This window comes from Coturnix japonica, chromosome 17 (assembly GCF_054131305.1).
Source record: "Coturnix japonica strain WE chromosome 17, WE-NBRP24, whole genome shotgun sequence".
NCBI classification, from domain to species: domain Eukaryota; kingdom Metazoa; phylum Chordata; class Aves; order Galliformes; family Phasianidae; genus Coturnix; species Coturnix japonica.
Genome location: NC_140679.1, coordinates 13,191,405 through 13,211,173, shown reverse-complemented (window position 1 = coordinate 13,211,173; position 19,769 = coordinate 13,191,405). Strand labels below are relative to the sequence as shown.

The 19,769-nt window shown below is 63.0% G+C and overlaps 1 protein-coding gene across 7 annotated transcripts in view; it reads left to right on the top strand.

The window, feature by feature from the left end:
- Positions 1 to 4: 4 nt before the first annotated feature.
- The window catches only part of AHDC1 (AT-hook DNA binding motif containing 1), a 44,100-nt gene continuing 24,335 nt past the window's right edge, over positions 5 to 19,769 (top strand). Inside the window, exons 1-2 of one of the 7 annotated variants that reach the window (XM_085518052.1) lie at positions 5 to 244; positions 735 to 828. Coding sequence is in view for 3 of the 7 variants with exons in the window: in XM_085518049.1 (XP_085374175.1) it covers positions 5,022 to 5,211 (190 nt within the window). In the remaining 4 variants the exon portion in view is untranslated. Of the gene's footprint in view, positions 245 to 302; positions 391 to 462; positions 829 to 2,270; positions 2,408 to 2,468; positions 2,610 to 4,742; positions 5,212 to 14,351; positions 14,374 to 19,769 lie in introns of those variants that run through there. The other 6 variants (XM_085518053.1, XM_085518051.1, XM_085518048.1 and 3 more) reach the window with 6 other exon arrangements.

The window sequence follows — 19,769 nt, the reverse complement described above, 5'->3', positions numbered from 1 at the left end:
GAAAAGCGAGGCGGGGGGAGGAAAGGAAGGAGGGAAGGAGCAGAAGGGGGGGGGAGAGGAAGGACTACAAGGCCCGGCATGCCCCGGCGGTGCTGCGCGGCTCCCCGGGGTGCCGGATGCTGGCCGTGCCGCTGACAGCGGAGCGGAGCGCGGTCCCCGCCGCGCACGGAGAGGGCAGGGCGCGCCGAGCCGCCGGCTGCGCTCCCCCCGCTCCCAGCCCCCACAAAGCCGGGAGCGGCAGAAGGCAAGAGCGAGGGAGGAGGAGGAGGAGGTGGAGGAGGAGGAGGAGGAGGAGGAGGAAGGGGGGAGGCAGCGGCAAGCAGGGCTCTGCTGCGCTGTGTCTTTCTTTGCTTTCCGCAGGCGGCTGAGCGGCGGAGGCGCAGAGGGGAGGTCGGTTCCCCTCCGCCTCGCGCTCCGCTGCCTTTTGTGTGTGTGCGAGGCGAAGGGGGGGGGGAGGTTTGTTGGGGGGGGGGGGGGCGAAGAGAGAGGAGAAAAGGAGGAAAAAAAAAGCGGAGGGAAAAAAAAGAGAAAAAGAGGAAAAGCCGAACGGCAACGGGGAGAGAAAAGGCAGGAAAAATCACATCGAGAGGGGTGGAGGGGGGGGGAGAGGAGAGGGAAGGAGGAAAGCAGAGAGGAGAGAGCAGGCAGGGGACGGAGGAGGGGGCGGGCTGGCAGGAGAGGAGTTGCCTTGGGGAGAATGTGAGCAGGAGGCGCTGGAAATGCTCTCGTTGAAGGTGGCGAGCGGTGCCGAGAGCTCCGGGAGTCCCGCGGGCGGTCAGGACGCAGCCCCGGCGGACGGCGCGGGGCTCGGGGCGCTGCAACCGACGGGTGAGTGCCCCTTTGTGCGGGGCTGGGGCGGGGGTCGGGGCGGGAGGGGGCGGGAGGGAGGGGGTGTGGGTGTGTGCGTGTGTGTCTGGGGTGGGGGTGGGGGGGCACCCCGCTTTGGGGCGAGGGGTGGGGGGTGGGAGGAGGACAGCCCCCCCTCCCCCCCCCCCGAGCGTCGTCCCCTTCGTCGAAGTTGCGCGGCGAGTTGGTGCCACGGCGCGGAGTTTAATGGCACTTGGGGAGGGGAGGGGGGGCCCCCGCCAGCCCCCCGCCGTGCGCCGTGCCATTGCCATGAGTTCAGCCTGTTTCCCCCCCCCCTCCGCCCCCCACCGCCTCCCCCCCGGGCTGCGAGCGCTGAGTGACAGCTGTCAGAGCCGGCTCCGTCCGCTAGAAGGCGGAACGGAACATGTCAACAAAATTTGGGGTTATCCTCGCAGCCCGGGGGGGCGTGCGGAGCTTCCCCCCCCCCACAACGACCGCCCCGACCCCCGCGGCTCAACCGCCCCCGGTTGCAGCAGCGCTGGGAGCTGCGGGATGGCACCGGGGGAGGAAGGGGAAGGGGAAGGGGGGACGACGTCGAGGGGAGGGGGGTCCCCATCCCCGTTGCCAACTCGCGTGGCGCGCGATGCCTTCGCTTTGCACTTGTGCCGCCCCAAAACGTTGTGGGATGCTCGGAACCTCCCCGGCGCCTTCCAGCTCGGAGCCCCTCGGTGTGCGGCGTGGGGACGGCGGCACCTCGGGGGGACACGGGGCTGCGACCACCCCATGGGGTCACCGCGCTGCCGACCCCTAAAAGCTCCATATGAAGGGGGTGGGGGGGGGCAGGTGGAGGCACCCCCGGGTCGCTGCTTGTTTACTCGCCGTGGGAGGAACTGGCCCCGGCCGCGACCAGGTGGCCTTGTGCATAAAGCCACTTGGCCGGTTGCTGTGAGAACAGCAACCAAAAGCCACAGGCTGAGCTCATTGTGTGCTGGTGCGAACCCCGGCGAGCTGTGGAGTCACTCCAGATTTATCCTGGCGTGACAGAGAGCAGAAGCGAGCCCCGAGGGCGCGGGCATGAATCCTGCCCAGCTGGGGGGGTGATGGGGTGCGTGGTTAAAGTGGGGCCCTGCAGCCCTTCATCCCCCCCCCCCAGGTGTCCCCTTACACTGCTGCTCTCAGGAATTTGCAGGGGAGGTGGTGCTGGTGCTGGTGCTGCTGGTGGTGATGGTGGGGAGGGGAGGAAGGGGAGGAAAGAAGGGGGGGGGGGGGCTGGAGAAGGGATGGCGTGGAGCCAAATTCCGCTCTGCCATGTCTCTGTAACCTGAATAGGGCCAACACCATCCCCGGTGTGAGTCCCCCCCCCGTGGCTCCGCCGCGCTCCGATGCAGTTGGGAGGGAGGTGGCATGCTGTTAAACCCCCCCCTACACACACACACACACACACCTCCTTCTTTTTCCCCTGCCCCCCCTCGGGTCCTCGTCCTAAAGCTGTGCTGGAGGGGGACAGGCTGTGGGCTGGCACAGCAATGGGGATGGGGGAGCCAAGGACACGCCGGGAGCGGGCGGCCGGAGGAGGAGAAGAGATGGAAGCCTATGGAAGGTTATAGGGAGCCTGGGGGGGCCGCGCTGCCCTGCCCTCCTTAGAGCAGGCTGCAGGGACCCGGGGCGGGCTATTTCTGCTGAGATCCCGAGGAAAGCTCTGGGAGAATTGTGGGCTTCTATAAATAGTGTGTGTCAGCCGAGTGGAAACAGGGCCTTGAAATGCTCCTGCTATTCTCCCGAGTGCTTGGAACCAGCTCTTGGTAAACAGGGCAGCGCTGGGGAGGGCTGTTTCCTACTTCCGGGCTCGCGACGGGAGCGTTTTGGGGGGAGCAGGAGGAACAAGGGGGGGGGTTTGGCACAGAGATGGAGCTGGGCTCCCCATGGGGCCGGCTGGTGGCTGCAGGGCTATGGTGGGGCCGGCTGGATGTGGGGTTGCATTGAGACCCCCCCGTCCCCTCCCCAGCATTGGAGCTGTGGTGTGTTGCATAGTGCTGGGGGCTGCAGGTGCCATTGGGGTGGGCTCGGCTCTTTGGGGGATGCTCTGCGAGGTCAGGGTGGCTGTGCTGGCTCTGTCCCTTGGGGTGCAGCCCCTGTGTGAGCGCAGGGTGCTGTGCATCGCGGTGGGCTCCGTGTTTGGAGGTTGGTGTTAGTGCTGCTGCACCCGGGGTCAGTGGGACACTGCCTGGTGCAGCATGTGGGTTGCAGGGCAGGCGTTGCATCCCTGCTGCACTCCTCTACTAGGGGTCCCATCCCACAGGAGGGGACTGTGGACATTCACCCAGCTGCAGGGCTGCATCCCATAGCGGTTGAAGCCCCTCTGTGCACAGCAGCTTGCTTGTGTGCATGGCTTTGCTCCTGCTGCTCATCCTGAGGCGTTGCACGGGGACCCCGCTGTGCTGGTGCATCACACCTTGGTGTGCGGCCGTGCAAGGCAGCATTTCCCTCGCTCTGCAAAAGGTGTCAGAAATCCCATAGCAGGGAAACAGCCGGGATGCTGCTGGGTGCCGGCCATGAGTTTCTAATGCATAGCGGTGCTGGGGGGCAGCTCAGCATCACAGGGTGGTGCAGCTGGACCTCACTGCTTGGATTCAGGGCTGTGGGGTGAAGAGCAAAGCAAGCAGCGCCGCGTGGGTGGGAAGGGGCGAGCTGAGCTGAGTCCGTGTTGCTCTTTGCTTTGCTTCTTTTCTTTCTTTCTTTCTTTTTTTTTTCCCCTTTAATTTTTTTTTATTTTTTTTCTTTATTTCCCTCTCTGTGGGTTGAGCGTTGGGGCGACAGACAGGGAAAGTCTGAGCAATGGTCTCCGCGCTGGTGCTGTCTTCAATCACCGCGTCCCAGAATCCCTCGCTCTGGGCCTTCTAGGCACAAGGGCTTACAGCGAAAATCGGCAGCTGCAGCTGCGAGTGAAAGCACAAGAGCCCGGCTGGGTCTTTGGCATCGGCAGGAGAGCAAAAAGCTGGGGGAGGCGGGGAAGGAGCGGGGGGAGAGCAATGTGCCCTGTGGTTTTTTTCCAGCCCTGCCACCGAGGGGTTGTGTTTCAGAGCGACGGTTCCCGGGCACGGGAGGGGGGTGCGCGGCGATGCCTCCGGGGAGCTCATTAAATCTGCTTTGCCCCCCCCAACACACACACATACACACCACCCCCCCCCCGTGCTGTGCCTCACCGGCCGAGGATGTGGCAGGGAGAGACGTGCCGGGTGGAACAGCACCGTGAGCCCGCTGCCCGGTGGGGACACTTACTGGCCCGGGCAGGAACGCTGCCCTGGGGGCTCACCTGTTGGAGCACGTAGGGCGGGTGTGTGCCAGCAGGGCCGTGACAAAGGCAGCCGTGTGCCGAGGATTCCCTTTGCAGTGGGGTGAAGCCTGTGGGGACACTGACTTGATGGCTTGGGGGGTTGGCGTATGGGGCTGGCGTGTAGAGCATGGGGAGCGAGGTGGGTGACGGTGGCGACATGGCGCTGTGTTGGAAAGCTCGGGGACCCCCGCTCCCACCCTGCTCAGGCGTAAGGGCTGCGGCAGCCTGGCGAGGCAGGAAGCCGAAATGTGGTATTGATCCTCGCGGAGGGAGAGCTGAGTGGTTCTGGCATCCGCCAGCCCCAACCTCTGCCCTTCCCGCGGCTCAACGAGCTCCAGGCCGGCAGCAGCATCCCTTCCCTGCGCCGCCACCCCCGGGGCCCCGAGCCCTGCGCACGCTCCTCGCCTCCTGCTGACTTCAGCGCATCGGCTTGGGCTCGGCGCCTGTAAATTCCTCGCAAAACCTGGGCCTAAAATATCTGGAGGAGGAGGACGGAGCGCCTTGGGCGAGGGAGATGAGATCTTCAGCTGCGGGAGAGAGGGAGGCAGCTCCGGGCTCCTCCAGCTGCCGGCCCCCGGGAATTCGCCGGGAATAAATCTCACCCGGCCTACTCAGTGGTTGGGGTTGGGATGAGGAGCCGGGGGCACCCGGGGCGGTGGCATGGGAGCGAGCTGAGGAAGGACAATAATGAAATAATAAATGCCGAGAGGGAGGTGCTAGGCGGGAACCGTGTGAGAACCAGTTTGCGAGGTCCAGATTGGCAGCAGATCCTGAACCAGGAGGAGCCGAGCATCCATACGGCCCCTGCCGAGATCAGACGAGACGACAGCGGCTTGGTTTGGGGGAAGAAATTGGAGGCGGGGGAAGCTTTTTTGCTGAAATGAAATTTGAACCCCGAAGTGGGAGGGAAGTGGAGGTGGGGGGCACGGCTTTCTCCACATGGTTATTACTGCTGTTTTCCACCCAGCTGAAAGGAGAATGTAGCTTAATATGGACCCGTGGGGAGGAGAAGCGGTCGGGAGCAGAGATTTGTCTGAAGGGAGCTGGGAAGCAGCGTGCAGAGTGTAGAGGTGAGAGCGGCCGGCGGCGTGCCCCGAGGTGATGGCTGCCTGGCTGCGGGCACGGGGCTGACACAGGGCAGCGTTGTTGGCACGGACCAGCTGTGTCCTCCTCAGAGCTGTTGCCCCCAGCACAGAGCTCGGGGAGTTGGTGGGGAGGGAAGTGGTTGTTGTGGTGGTGTGAGGGCCTGGTCACGGCCTGGTTGGGGTGTTTGGGGCCTGTGTGGGGCCTAGTTGAGGCCTTCAGGACCTGGTTGGGGCATGGTCAAGGGCTGCCGGGGCCTGGCTGTGGCGTTTGGGGCCTGGTTGGAGCCTTCAGGGTCTAGTTGAGGCATGGTCACGTCCTGGTCAAGGCCAGGTTAGGGCCTGGTTGAGGCCTAGTTGAGGCCTAGTTGAGGCGCGGTCAAGTCCTGGTCAAGGCCAGGTTAAGGCCTGGTTGAGGCCTAGTTGAGGCCTAATTGAGGTGTGGTCAAGGCCTGGTCAAGGCCTGGTTAAAGCCTAGTTGAGGCCTAGTTGAAGCATGCTCAAGTCCTGGTTGAGGCCTTGTTGAGGCGGACTCAAGGCCTGGTCAAGGCCTAGCTGAGGCGGGTTCAAGGCCTGGTCGAGGCCTAGTTGAGGCCTAGTTGAGGCGGGCTCAAGTCCTATTTGAGGCCTAGTTGAGGCGTGCTCAAGTTTTGGCCAGGGCCTGGCCAGGGCAGTGTGTGGGTGCTGCGGGTAATTGCAGGTGAACCTGGATGAGGAAAGGGTTGAGTGAAAGTGATGGCAGCAGGGTGAGTTCACCTCTCTGGGTAGCCCCTCTTACCTGTTAGTTTCCCCAGCATGCTGCTGTCCCCATGTCTCCTCAGCCAGCCCCACCATTGCTGCCCCTATTGTGCTGCATTCATCGCACAGAGCTGCTGGCGTCAGCCCCCGCATTGCTGCAGCTGCTGGCTGTACCTCAGGCCATGGCGGTGCTTGGGGACGCCCCAGGGTGCTGCAAGCACTGGGACTGGGAAATGAGGAGGAGGAAAAGGATGAGGTGTGTGGCGGGGAGCTGTGGCCATGATGGGCAGTGCTGGGGGTTGTCTGAGCCCTCTGTGCTAGCCCCATGGTGAGGGGCAACCCAGGTCATGTGGTTCCCCCAGGCCCAGCTGGGAAGGAGAGAACACCCTGGCATTTGCTCCCCATCCCCCACGTTCCCACCTCAACTCCTCTCTGATGCTTCAAACACAGAGATGCCCTAAAGGCAGCAGAAGCACCTTAGCAAGTGCACACTAAATATTTGAACACGCATGGGTGGGTTTGGGTTCGCTGCTGCTCTTGCCCTTCCTCAGCCATGACCCTGTTGCTGGGATTGGTGTGTGCTCCTCCAGAGCCTACAGATTTGGGGTACCCATGGGTAACAGGCTTCTCCTGTTTCAAGGCAGGATGTGATATTTGCTTGGCAGCTCCTGCTCTCAATTATTATGTCTGCTCCAGCAGAACCAGCATGGTACTGCTGTGCCACCATGATTGCCATTGCATCCACTGTGAGCCACGGCGATGCCGCTCACCTCCCCAGAATCACAGCCAGACCCTCATCCTTCATCCCCACACCCTTCTCTTCCTCCCTGCAGCAGCAAAGCACCCTGCAGCTGGGCCCAGAGCCCATCGGGAAGGGGGAAAGCTGTGCTCCCCTCCCCTCCCCGGCATTCCTCGGGAGTGAAACACAAGAGCTGGCAGGGCACTCGCGCTTTCTCTGGCCTCCGCTCCTCCAATTCCTGAACAAAGCCTCCTGCCTCTCCCGGGAGCTTGAAACAGGAGAGGTGGTTGCTGCCTGGACAGGAAAGGCGAGCTGTCCCCTTCTGTGCTGTGTCAGGAGACAGGAGATGGGATGTGGGTGGGTGGTGGTGGGCACGATCCTTGCAGTCTCTGTACCACCCTGCAGCATCACTCCAATGCTCCACCAAGCAGCTAAACTCCACTGTTCCGGGGACCTCCTCCAAAATGCACCAGTGATGGTTGGAGGACTGGCCTGAAGGTCTGGCCAAAAGGTTTCCCATTCCTGCCATCTTGCTGCAGGACGCACATCATATTGCTATGGAAACTGAGTCCTGGAGGGGACCAGTTCAGACCCAGAGGGAACCACTTTAACCCCACAGAGGACTGGTTTATCCCCACTCCAGTCCCAGCTTGGTCCAGGCTCCCTCTTGCTGTGCTGGTAATGTAGGTTGGAGCATCCATGGCAGCTTTGCTCCCATGAGCCAGGTGATGGATCCAGCAGTTGAGTTCCCATCCACCTTCCCAAAAGTCCGACCCCTTCCTGCAGAACAAAGCTTTCCCTCCCCACCGCCCCCGGTGAAACAGGCCCCTGTCGGAGCGCAGTCCCCGACAGTGAAGGTTATTTTAATGGATGCATTACTTTAAACGAACCCTCCACCATCTGTTCCACCCCCTAATTACGCATGCAAAAAAAGCCCATCTCACAGCCAGCGCAGGAGAAAGTAAAGATATAAGTGATTTAAATGCATGTATCCCCAGCTCCGCTAGCAGCTGGGATGGGCTGCGCTCCCCTCCTTCCTCCTGGCTGCCAGGCAAATGGTGCAAGTTGCAGGGAAGGAGGCAGAGGGATGGGTCTCCTGGGTTTGGTGGCGGTGGCTGCAGATGAGGAGGAGGAGGAAGGGGAAGAGGATGGCGGCTCTGATGCTGGCAGAGGCAGGGGTGGGAGTTTGTCAGCAGACTCCCCCCACCAACCCCTACAGGTTGTCTGAACCCGTGTGGTGGTGGAGGCTCAGCCTTCAAAACTGGGGGGGGCTCGTGGCTGTCATGGAGCATGGTGTGCAACTGCAGCCTGGCTGTGTTTGGTGATGTCTCGTGTGAGTGCAGGGTCCTGCAGTGTGGAGTTGGGCTGTGCGCAGCCCCCATGTGTGATGTTGAGGTTTATGTCCCACCAGAGCCTCAGCTGGGGACATAAGGGTGACAATGGGATAGCACTGGTGTGACAGCAGGGCCAAGTGTCCAGCTCCCTGTCCTATGGTGGGGCTCATCCTCACAGCCCTCAGGTTCTGCCTGTGCATGGAGAAGATGCTGAGGAGCACCCAGGGATGCAATGGGGATGGCTGGGGTGTGCTCAGCACCTCCATGGTGCCTTGTCCCACCATAGCTGCATTGCGTGACCTGTCCCAACATCCATGGCCCCGCAGTGCCCCCAGGCAATGCTCAGATCCTGTGTTCCGTTCCTCAGCTCTTCAGGGAAGCAGAGGATGAGTGCAAAGGGGTGATCAAGAAGCCTCCAACAAGGCAGAACCAGCAATATTTGGGGAAAAAAACCCATAAATTTAGGTCAGCCTCCTGGTGATGGGGTCCAGGCAGGGCGTCAAAGGTGGCCACAGCCACCACATCCCCGTGGCTGTCCTGAGGGTGACCCAGTCTCCCCATTCCCAACACAAACCCTCTCTAGCGATGGGTGTCCCCCAAGGACATCCTTGGGGACAGGGACACAGCCACAGAGCAGCGCCGCCACATCCTGGGTGCCGTCTCCCCTCTCCCTCCATCTCCTTCTCTCCGTGTCTGACTGCAGCAGATGCGCCAGCTCTGCAGGAAGAGGGAATTAAGTTGGGCTGGAGGAATTTTAAAGATTGCTGCAGGCCTGAGGGTCTTAGATACCCCTGTGGAGATGGGCAGTCATGCAGAATTAATCCTATCGGCAGCCTGGCTCGCCTTCAGCCGGTGCAGATCTCCAGGAGAGCGCGAGGGAGCGCGGGGGGCGATGCTGGGGGCAGCTGGGTGAGCACCGGCGCCTCTCAGCATCGATGGGAAATTAATAATGAAAAATTAAAGCCCGAACTCAGCCTTCCCACAGCCCAGAGGTGGGACTGGAAGGGGGGAGGAGGAGGCAGGCGAATGCTGCTAGGCTGATGGAAAACCTGTTTGTTGTAGCAGAAGGAGCTTGATGGCACGAGCTGGGGTCACATCCTGATTTGGGGGGTGGGGGCTGCATGGGGCTGGCTGGGCTCTGGGCTGGATGCAGAGTTGTGTGCAGTGGGTTGACCCAACAGCTCGGGGTGCTGCAGTAATGGGGGGGATGTGGGGACACGCTGGATGTCCCCATGTGCCGCAGTAGCCACGTGCCATGCAGGAAGGTGGCATCTGGTCACCCCGTGGCTGTGCCAGCCCCACAGGCACTGTCATCCCCATTGTCCCTGCCGGTCAGCGGGGCCGCAGTGCCACCAGGCCGCCATGCTCGGTGGCTCGGTGACGCCAGGCGGGGTGGCAGCTGCTGCCGAGCCCTCTGCTCCTGTGTTTTATAAATAATGCACCGCAGAGGCGTGTTGGCAGCGCTGCACACAGCGCCTGCAGCCGAGCAGCCTGCAGCGCCGGGCATTTCGGGTGCTGTCACCACGGCTGGGTGACACCAGGCCAGCGCAGGCCCAGCGGGGACAAGGTGACCCCCAACGTCCCCTCGCCCCCTTCATTCCCTGGCCCCACATAGCTCTATGGGGCGGTGGTGGTGGTGGGGGTCCGCGGTGACCCCACGTGCCATTGCTGCGCCTCGTGGCGGTGGCGCCGATGGCGGCGCGCAGCTTGCATAGTTGTCATGGTGATGTGCTGGCGCTAACGAAGCCGAGTAAACATTAACGAGGGAGCCCCGCGCAGGTTGGGGCTGGGGGCTGTGGGAGCAGAGGGGGGGCTCGGTGCCATCCCAGTGCTGTGTCCCCTGGGCTCTGAGCTGCCTCCCATTGCGTTGCATGGGGCTGGTGCTGGAAAGGTCCCCAGGGGGGGACATCTGGGTCCCCATCCCAGCTTAGGAACAGCATCTGGATGGGCCAGTCCCCAGGATCCCATACAGGGACATCACTGTGGTGTCACCCTGTCCCTGCAGTGCAGCACCCATGGCAGCCGTGTGTCCCCAAGAGCTGCCCGGTGCTGGCTCTGAGCTCAGGGCGTTCCTCGGCAGCTGCCACCGCTGCAGTTGTCACTGTGACTCAACTCCCGCGTCCCTCCCTTCCTCCTCGGCCATGGGGAGCCCACATTGCAGCTCAGATAGGGGGCAGCCCCCACGCCGTGATGCCGCAGCCCAGGGCCCTGTGCTGGTGCTGCAGCTCATTAGAAGGAGGTGCAGGTGCCCCCGGTACCTTGGTCCTCCCAGAGGGCTCTTAATGAGCGGCCGCTAACGAGCGCCTCTGCTCCCCGTTCTCCTCCTCAGCATTGGGAAGAGGCTGATTGGTGAGCAGGCGCTGGGGAGCTGTGAGCAGGCTCTTTTTGGGGGGCTCTGTGGGGCTGAACGACCCAACCTGCTGCTCCATCCCTATATGCATTAGCGCTGTGCTCCCCATCCCCTCTGCTGGGTTTGAGCACGGCTCTGTAGGTCTTTTACCCTGGGAGGTATTGCATCCTTTCCAAGTGCCACCCTCCAGCCTAGGGATGGGGCAGTTCCACATCTCTCCTTGCCCAGCGGGCTGTTACATTGTGAGAACTGGGTCCCCGTGCCTCAGTTTCCCTTCCCAGACCCTTGGGGGCAGGCGCTGGGGCTGGATGTGGATGTGAGGAGATCAGGAGCTTTGTTTTTCTGCACTGTATGAACCTCCATGAGGACGCCTGTTTGTGGAGGCCTGGAGGGTTGTGGAGCTGTGCCTCCCCTGCTGACGCCCCCAAAATTCCCCACTGCTCTTGGCATCAATGCAGCAATGGGGGCAGATCAGCGAGTGCCGCAGGGGGCTGCATGGCCGGGGGGGGCCCTGAGGCTGTAAGAGAGCATCTCATCCCCCTACTCCTCCCCCCCACCCCCCAGCTGCTCTAATCTCCTGCCAAACCTGCTCTTCCTGCAGGGCCCTCAGTGGGGCTGTGGCCACGGGTCCCAGCTGCTTTGGGGGCTGCAGGGAGCTCAGCCCACCCCATCCGGGCCCATCACCCCACTGGGGCCGGGTCCCCCACCTCCTCCCCGCCGAAGGGAGCCCTAATCCTGCATGACACGGCGCCCGGCCCCGCGGTGGCTAATTGCAGCATCCCCAGCTGAGGATTATGGTTTAAAGCGGGGAAGGAGCAGCGGGAGCAGATGAGCTCCTGAGCAACAAAGCTCCCGTTTTCCTGCAAGCCACTTTTATTAGGGGCGTAATTAAAAGCCGACAGGAGGCAAAAATTGTGGGGAGGGCCAGGGCGATGGAAGGGGACACCCAATCCCCCCGCACCCCTGGGGGCTGCCTGCTCATAGGATGCTCAGTGCACTGGGGAGGTGGGAGCACGGTACCCAGTGCTGCCCCACTCACATCCCAAAGGCCAGGACAGGACCGGGCGCCCGTCCCGCTCCCACCGCAGCGTTCCTGCTGTGCTGGCAGGGCAGGAGGCAGCGAGGTGCCGGGCTGGTGGAGGAAACCCAAACTCAACTCCCTATGAAAGGGGCTTTGTGTGCCCAGGAAGGAGCAGCCCTTCTCCTCCTCCTCTTCCTCCTTCTCCTCCTCTCCACGTCGCAGGAGTGTGGGCGAACCTTCGGCACTGCTGAGCTGGGACTTTAGAGGGGGTGGTGGGAGCTGCCCTTGTGCTGCCCACTGCTGGCACCACCACCCCATGGGCAGGGAACACCCTGGGTGCTGCAGGGAAACTGAGGCCCTGAGCAGCCAGGCTGTCCTGCAGCCTCCTGCTCTGCTCAGCCCCTAAAAGGGCTTTTATCCATCGCTACCATGTGTGGCATCAAGAGGGGGAAAATGAAGTGTGTGACCCAACCCCCAGGGCTGTGTGGCTGTGCCAAGCCATCATGGCACCGGTGTCTCAGCTGGTGCCATCCCAGTGTGGTCTCTGTGGCTGGGGCTGGCTGCTCTGACACTATCACAGGTGATAGACACGAGGACATTGTCCCACATCCTCGCACTGCCACCAGCCCTGCACCACCACCTGCCTCAGTTTCCCTTCCCATTTACACATGCTGTAGGTCCAGCCTGGCAGACCCACATTGCCCTCCCCAGCAGTGCCCAGGTGGGGACACAGCACAGCACTGGGTGCTTCGTGGTGCCCCACAGGGACTCCCACACACCCGTGGTTCCCTATAGGGCAGCGGGGTCCCCCATTGAGTTCTTGGCCCTGTCTCCCGCGCCCCGGCTCCGGCAGGGGGCTTGTTCTCTGCCTGGACAGGAAGACGAATGAATTCCATTATGGGATCGCGATTTTATTCCACGTGTCAGGGAGCCTGAGATTAACTTGCTCACCAGGCTGTGACAAACCCAGACACCCGCGTGCACGCGCTCGGGCGCTGGGGCTCTGCGTGCTAGTGGGCACAGAGCTGTCTGAGACCCCAGCAGACCCCCTGCAGACCCGGAGGGCAGCGGGGCTGTGTCTGTCCTGTCTGTCCTGTCTGTCCTCCCTCCTTCCTGGCTCCTGGGGTGGGTTTGTTTGTCATAGAGGCTCTTTGGCCACCCAGGGATTCAGGTCTGGAGCCAGGTGGGGAGCAGAGCATCCTCCTTGGATACATCTCTATGCCAGGATGTCCATGAGCCTCCAGAAAGCAGGCGGGGAGCAGGGAAAGGAGAGCTCAAGTGGTTTGTGGGGCAGAGTGAGGCCTCTTGCCAGAGCTGGGGATGTGCCAACCTCATTTCAATCCAGTCAGCCCTGGGAGAGCAGGCTGGGGCCATGTGCATGGGGCTGTGCCGAGCTGTGCCGTGCCATAGTGCCATAGTGCCATAGTGCCATAGCACACCACTGCGCCGTGCCATAGTGCTTTGTGCCATAGTGCCATAGTGCTTTGTGCCGTGCCATAGTGCCATGCAGCACCATGCCATGCTGTGCAACACCGAGCTGTGCCAGCCCATGCCGTGCCATTCCATTCCATGCCGTGCCATTCCATGCCATTCTTTGCCATGTGTTGCCATGCTGTGCCTCGTGGTGCAGCGCTGTGCCATGCTGTTCCATGGCACTCCGTGCCGTGCCGTGCCGTGCCGTGCCGCGGGGCCGGCTGCTCTCCCCTCGCCTCCCCCCCTACTCGGGCGCAGGCAGCTGGCTCTGTTTGCTGGAGGCTTTGCGCATTCCAGTTCTTGGGTCACTCGCCTTCGAAACCTCTCCGGGGACGGAGGCAGTTGGGAGCTGTAACAAACAACCCAAGGGCTCCGATGACGCCCGCGCCCAGCACCGAGCGCCAGCATCGGGGGGACCCGAGGGGGGGAAGGCAGCCCCCGGCTCCCCTGACCCAACAGAACCGAGCAGCCCGGGGAGGTCCGGCCGCAAACACGCGGTGCTGGGGCTCACGGTCAGGGAAGGGGCGGCTCCTTGCAGGACGTGGTGACTTAGAGGGGAGCGGCGCAGCGCACAGCAGCGCTGCCACAGCCCCCAGCACTCGGGGCACCGGTTTGATGCGGGGAGGGGTGATGGAGCTCAGCGAGCCCAGCGCAGCAATGGGGCCAGCGAAGGTTGGGGCTGGTTAATGTGTCTCGGAATGTGCTTCGGAGCCGGCCCGGGGAGATCAAGGGTCCGTGCGGGGCTGCGGGAGCGCGCGGCTCTCGGGGGCTGCGGGGCCGCGCGTCGGGAAGGCTGGGCGGTGCGGGAAGGTCAGGCTTGGCCAGATGCAGCCACTCCACCCTCCTCCAGTGCTTTGCACATTAATGCAAATGCACTGGCCTGAGTGGTTCATTAGCAGCATGTGGAATGGAATAATGCATCCGCATCCCATTAGCCTAATGAAAAAAAGGGAGCCGGCACCTGGAACAAAGCTGCCGACTCTTGGCGAGTGCTCTGGCTCGGCCATGCTGGGCCGTGCTCCCCCCCCCCTCATCCCCCCCCTTTCCTCCCCTTCCCTTCCTTTTCCCTCCGCCGCCCCTGAGCATCCTCCCACCGAGGGGTACAGGGCTGTCCCCGAGGCGGGCGCTGGCCGCCCCCATTTGGAGACCCCCGGGGGGGGGCAGTGCCGGTATTGGGGGTCGGCTGCCCCCGGTCCGGGTGTCGGTGCCGGGCGGAGCGATGTCCCCGCGTCTCTGGGGCTGGGAGCGCGGAGCCTGAAGGATTAGAGGAAACATTGCCAAACAAACCAGGCTGTGCCGGAACCAATTAGCCTCCAGCAGGCAGAGTTTCAGATGCTGTTATTTCTGCCTCTTCTCTTTCTCTGCCTCCTTCTGTCTCCCTCTCTCCCCCTTTTCCCCCTCCCCGGCCCTCCCCAGCCCCTCCTGCCCGCCCCCAACATCTCTGCCGTCTCCATTCCTCTCCGTGTCGGAGCTTGTTTTGGGCACTGGCTTTGGAGTGAGTCATGCCGCGCGTAGGGGATTTTAAAAGCTTTCTGCTGTCGCTGGGAGCCGGTTTGGGCTGCTCTGACACTGGGGGTGGAGCGCGGCGCGGTGCAGACAGCCCTCGTCTGGGGAGCCCAAAAATCCCCCCGAACCGCCGGGGTCCCGCAGCCCCACAACGGGGCCAAGCTCGGCCGGCCCAGCCAGGGGCTGAGTCACAGCCGAAAACTTTCGGAACCGTTGGAGCTTCCTCTGCGAGGCCCCTGGGCCAGGAAGTGGCTGCCGGGGCGTCGAAGCTGCGGGGCTGGGTGTGCAGACGCGGGATGTGGGCGCCGGGGGCTCAAAACGTGGGAGATTTGGGGGGAGATTTGGGAGATATCTGAGGTTTGGGAGATATCTGAGGTTTGGGAGATGGAGGTCGGGGATGGTGGACGTTTGCACCCTCCGCCAGCCCCGGGGTGGAGACCCCACGGCGTGACCCTCCCGCCGGTCTGCAGCTGGCTCCCTTCCTCCTCCTCCTCCTCCTCCTCCTCCTCCTCGCCTTGAGCTGTGCTGCTGAGGGACTGCAGCTCCCGTGGATCAGGAGGAGATTTAGGTCAAGCGCTCGACTGAGTCGAAACAGCCATCTGTGTGCGGAGGAAGCGGCCACCCAGAGCCCCGGAGCGGCTGCCCCATTGCCGTCCCGTGCTCTCCTCCATGCGGCCGGCACGCAGAGCCGCCTTAGTCTGCAGCAAGGAAATAAACGGGGGACAAAACAGTCAAAAAACCCCCCCCAACCCCACACCCTTCCTTCGCCCTCTGCTCGCATCGCCCTCCACCTCTGCCCGTTGGCAAGTGAAGGGGAAAAGCCGGCAGGGCGCGGGGCCGAGGTCGCGGTGACCGGCTGCGGGACGCGGTGCGGGTACGAGCCCGGAGCCGAGCCCAGCTCCGTGTGCGGGTGGGAGCGGCGGTGCTGGCGGAGCGCCCGGCCATGGGGCTCGTGGGTTCCTGCAGGAACAGGGTGGAGCGGGACGAGTCGGTGTCATCCCGGCCACGGCGCTGCGCAGGGCGGGGGGAGCGGAGCCGCCCCCTCCGTGCCTCAGTTTCCCCACGTGGGGCTCGTTTGGTTTGCAGGCAGCGCCTCGACGCCCCCCTCCTCCTCCTCCTCCTTCCCCTCCCCGTGTTGGGGGCGGCCCCGAGCTCTCCCGCTCCCCACCTGCGTCGCTTCTTCTCGCTTTCACTGTTTCCTTCCGGAGCTTTTTTGCTCACCGGTGTTTCCCGGTGCCCACACCCAGGGTGCGGGGAGAGGAAACGGCACCGGGGAGGCCGGGGGGGCTCCCAGCTCTGCGGGCTGCACGGTGTAGCTGTAAGGGGGGGGGTCCCTCGCACCTCCTTAAGGAGCTTTGCCCAGCCCTGCCGCCCATTAATTAATCCGTGGTGATGGGGATTAAGAGTGGGGTGAGCAGTTTGGCTTTTTGGAGGTGGTGAGGGCTCGAAGCGCAGCGCGTTGTGCCGCGTATCGCACAGCAGGAGGAGCAGAGCAGCACAGCTCAGCATCTCCTCCCTCCCATCCCTCCAACCACGTGCAGCCACCAGCAGGACCACGCGGCAGCACCGGGCGCTGTGGGGATGAGGCGTGTGGGTCCGGGGTGGGCTCCTATCGGGGGTCCCGTCCCCATTTCCCCACGGCCCCGCACTCCCCGGGGGTGTTGGATGGGGCTGGTGGATGCCGGGAGCTCGGCGGGTTCTTTATGGTCTCCGAGGGCTCCATTAATTCTTTAAATATCCAGCCTTTCCAGGTGGGTTTTGTTGAAAATTAATTTCCGGAGCTATTTTAATTTTGCTGTATTTAATTTGCTGTTTATTTTAATTAATTAACGTCGGGAAAAATCTCTTCTCCCCAAGCATCCTGCAGCCGGCTGGGGTGGAGGGGAGAGCAGGGGGTGCTGGGGGGGCACCCACCCCATCCCACAGTGCCCACCCCATCCCTGCAGTCCCCATGGGGGGCTGCCAGCACTGCACTGCGTGCCAGGAGGGGGTGGGCAGCGCCAGGCTGCGTGGTGTGGCTGAGCACTGTGGCTATGGATGTGGGGAGGTGGGGAGTTGGGGCCCTGCCCAGCTCCATCCTGGTGCTGGGGTTTGTTGCTGGGATGGTTGGGATGGTTGCTGCATCTCTTGCATTGCAAGGGGGCTGCTCACAGCCCACCCTGGGGGTGCGGTGTTGGGGCACCCATTGAGTGGCACCGTGATGTGTGTGATGCTTCCAGAGCCCCCCGGTGTGTTGGGATATGGGGCAAGGCTCAGCCTCATGCTCAGCATCCCCACACCCGGCCATCCCTGCTGGGAAAAGAGGCATTGAACCCCGTGCCAAGGCTGGGAGGGGGACGGGGAGGGGGGGAAGGGACTGAGCCGCCTTCCTCCAGATCAAGGCCTCTGGTCTCTTGCATGTCTAGACACTGCCACACACACCTAATGTGGTTCTTGGCAGCGGCCGCGCTGCTCTCCCGAGGTTAATTGCTGCACACAGCAATGCAGCGGATTGCCGGGCTGTGCTCTGCCCCGGGGACACCCATAGGCTGCAGGGCTCCGTGCCCACCCCCAGACCCCCCGGGGGTGCCAGGAGATGGGAGGGGTGCGTGCAGCCGCCTGCAGTTGGGATGCAGGGTGAGGAGGAGCGGGCTGTGTTGTAGGGTTTTGGGATGGGGCTGGCAGGACGTGCACAGAGAAGAGTTAACAGCCCCAGGAGATGCCGCGCGGCCTCTCCCTGCTCACAGCCTCGTGGTCTTGGCAAGGCGGCCGGGCTAGATAAGGGGAAGCACGACGGGGGGAGCCGGACAAAGGCAGAGCCTTATTCAGCCTGCATGGCCGGATCCAGGCTCCGGAACGGGAGCTGCAGAGCGGGGCCTGGGGCGGGGAGGGCCATTCATCCTGCAGCAAAGCATCTGCTGTGAGCATTGGGGGGTGCTGGCACCATGGGATGTGACACACAAACCCTGCACGGGAGCTCAGGTTGGATGGAAACTGGACAGAAGCCCTGAGTATCTGGGTGTGCAAAGCAGCCCCTTCCCATCCAGCAGTGCAAAGTGGGGATGGGAAGCGGCGGCGGCACCCAAAGGCTCATAAAGGGGGAAGCGTGTTGGTGGGTGGAGAGCTCCCCACGCTGCACCCAGCCCTGGGACCTGCCCTGCACGGCATCCCCGGGGAACTGGGCGAAGGTTTCGTTCCGAGCTGTGTTTTGGTTTTGGGGTTTCGTCATGTTTTCATGGCAGGGAATTTCCGTTCCTAACCAAAGACAGGGGAGAGAAAAAAAAAAAAAAGAAAGAAAAAATAAAAACCTGCCTTGAATTTTGGCCAGAAAAATGGGATGTTTCCATTCTTGTTTTGGCTTTTGGCAGCCCCAAACTGCAGCCAATGGAAGAAACTATCTTTGTGGAAACGCTGCTGGGCTCCTTTGCGCGCCATGGCCGTGGCACTGCCCTTCCTGCCCCTGTGGCCAAGCAGTGTGGGGTGTCCAGGGGGGGTTGGGTGCAACGGGGGGTTGTTTGCAGAGGGTGAAACTCACAGGGAGGGTGAGAATGAGCTCAAACCTTCCCCAGGAGCACAGGGAAATGTTCAGTGTGGGTCCATCTCTCTCCTCCCCACGGCTCCGCTGAATCCGCCGCTCGTTGCTCTCTGCCTGTTCTGCAAAGGACATTGCCATGAGAACGGGATCTTTGTTTGGTGGGGAGCATCGACATGAAGCAGGAGAACGGCTGCAAGGACACCGGTGGCACGGAGCGCTCGGTTCCCACTTGTCCTTGCAGTGGGTTGCTCTCTCCTCCCCAGCTGGCGACGGAGCCACGTTTTGCTGTGTATCACCGTGCACCGCTGTGCATCACCTCCCCTCCCAGCACAGCCGTTCTCATGCCACCCCGCTCCGTGCTCCGGCTTTCGGGGTCCCTCTTGGGTGGGATTTGCAGAAGCTGCAGCCTCTGCAGTGCTTAAATGAGGTTGCTTTTTTTTTTTTTTTCCCCTCCCAATCCATGCTAGGAAGAATTACAGTAGCCCAGGCATCTGTTCTGGCAGAGCCCAGCTAAAGAGCTTGTCCTGGGCTTGGCAACCCAGGCAGCGCAGCCAGCAGCTCTTCCAAGGGCAGCCTTGGCGGATGCAGAGCAGTGGGCTGACATTGCGGGAGGAAGAGGAGCCCTGCAGTGCCAGCCCTGCGCCCAGCTCCTCCTGCCACGCTGCTGCTGGGTGGGGGGAGCTGCCTGCACCCCACAGACACTGTGCTGTGCTGTGTGGGGCTCAGCAGGATGGGGCCGTCCGTGGGTATTGGTAATGGGGGGTGAGGGCAGGTGCCAGCTGACCCATGGATGGTGTGTGTGGTGGGGGCTGGGGCAGCTCGCCCTGCTCGGAGGGCAGTTTGCCCCACACGTGTGCATGTTTAAAGGCACGGAGGATGGCCTGTGCAGTGCTGTGCCTCGGGCAGAGCCAGGAGCCGTGGGGCTGGGGGACGGGAGGGTTCAGCTGTGACCCCCAAACCTGCATCCCCCGTTCACCTTTTGGTGCTGCTCCCCGCTGCAGTTCTATTTCATGCTCTGAACACGGCGACAGAGCGGGGCTGAATCCCCGGCACCGCGCACCCCCTACCCCGCCGTGCCCACCCCCAACCCCCCCCTCCATGCCCAGGCCTGCGAGCACAACTGCGGCGCTGGTAATTAGCAGTAAATCTCCGTCTCTGCTAATCAGCCGAAGGGAGCCGGGCTTGGCGGCTGCACTCCTGCAGCACAGGGGAGGGTCGGGGTCGGAGCAGCCTTCGCAGAGCTGCGGTGTTTGCAGCCGGTGTCACCGCGTTGGTTGCAGCATCTTCATCCCCGGGGCGGCCTCGGCAGGTCGGAGCGGAGCCGGAGCGTGGCAGCCGCGTATGGGGCCGTGAGCGGTGCTAAAATCACCCGACCCCTATTACAAACCCGGCTCAGCATCGCGACGTCTCTGCACCGATTCCCTCCGCGCTGTTCCCTGTCCTTCATCCCATCCAGGACAGGGCGGTGCCCGGCGTAACCCCGTGTCACCCGACCCCCCCCCCCCCCAACCATGGCCCGGGTTGTGCCCCCCGTGCACCGACCCCTCGGGGTTCTCCGTTCCACGGCACAGGGCGCGCCCCAGCCCGGCCCCCGCGCCGCAATCCCTGCGATTTCCTATTGCTGTGTCTCTCCTGTTTGCTTTCCGAACTGCAGTAACCACAAGAGGGAAGTTGCAGAGCGGTGCACCGGGAAGGGGAGCGGAGAGGAGCCGCACCGCATCGCCACCGGGGGCTGCGGGCACCCCGTTCCCACGCCCGAACCCCCCGCAGCCCAATTCCCCGCACCCTGCGCTCAATGCGGCCCTGAGTCGGGGGTCGGGTCGGAGCCACCCGAGGGGCTCGGGCCCCCCAGAGCCGATCGATCGCTTTTC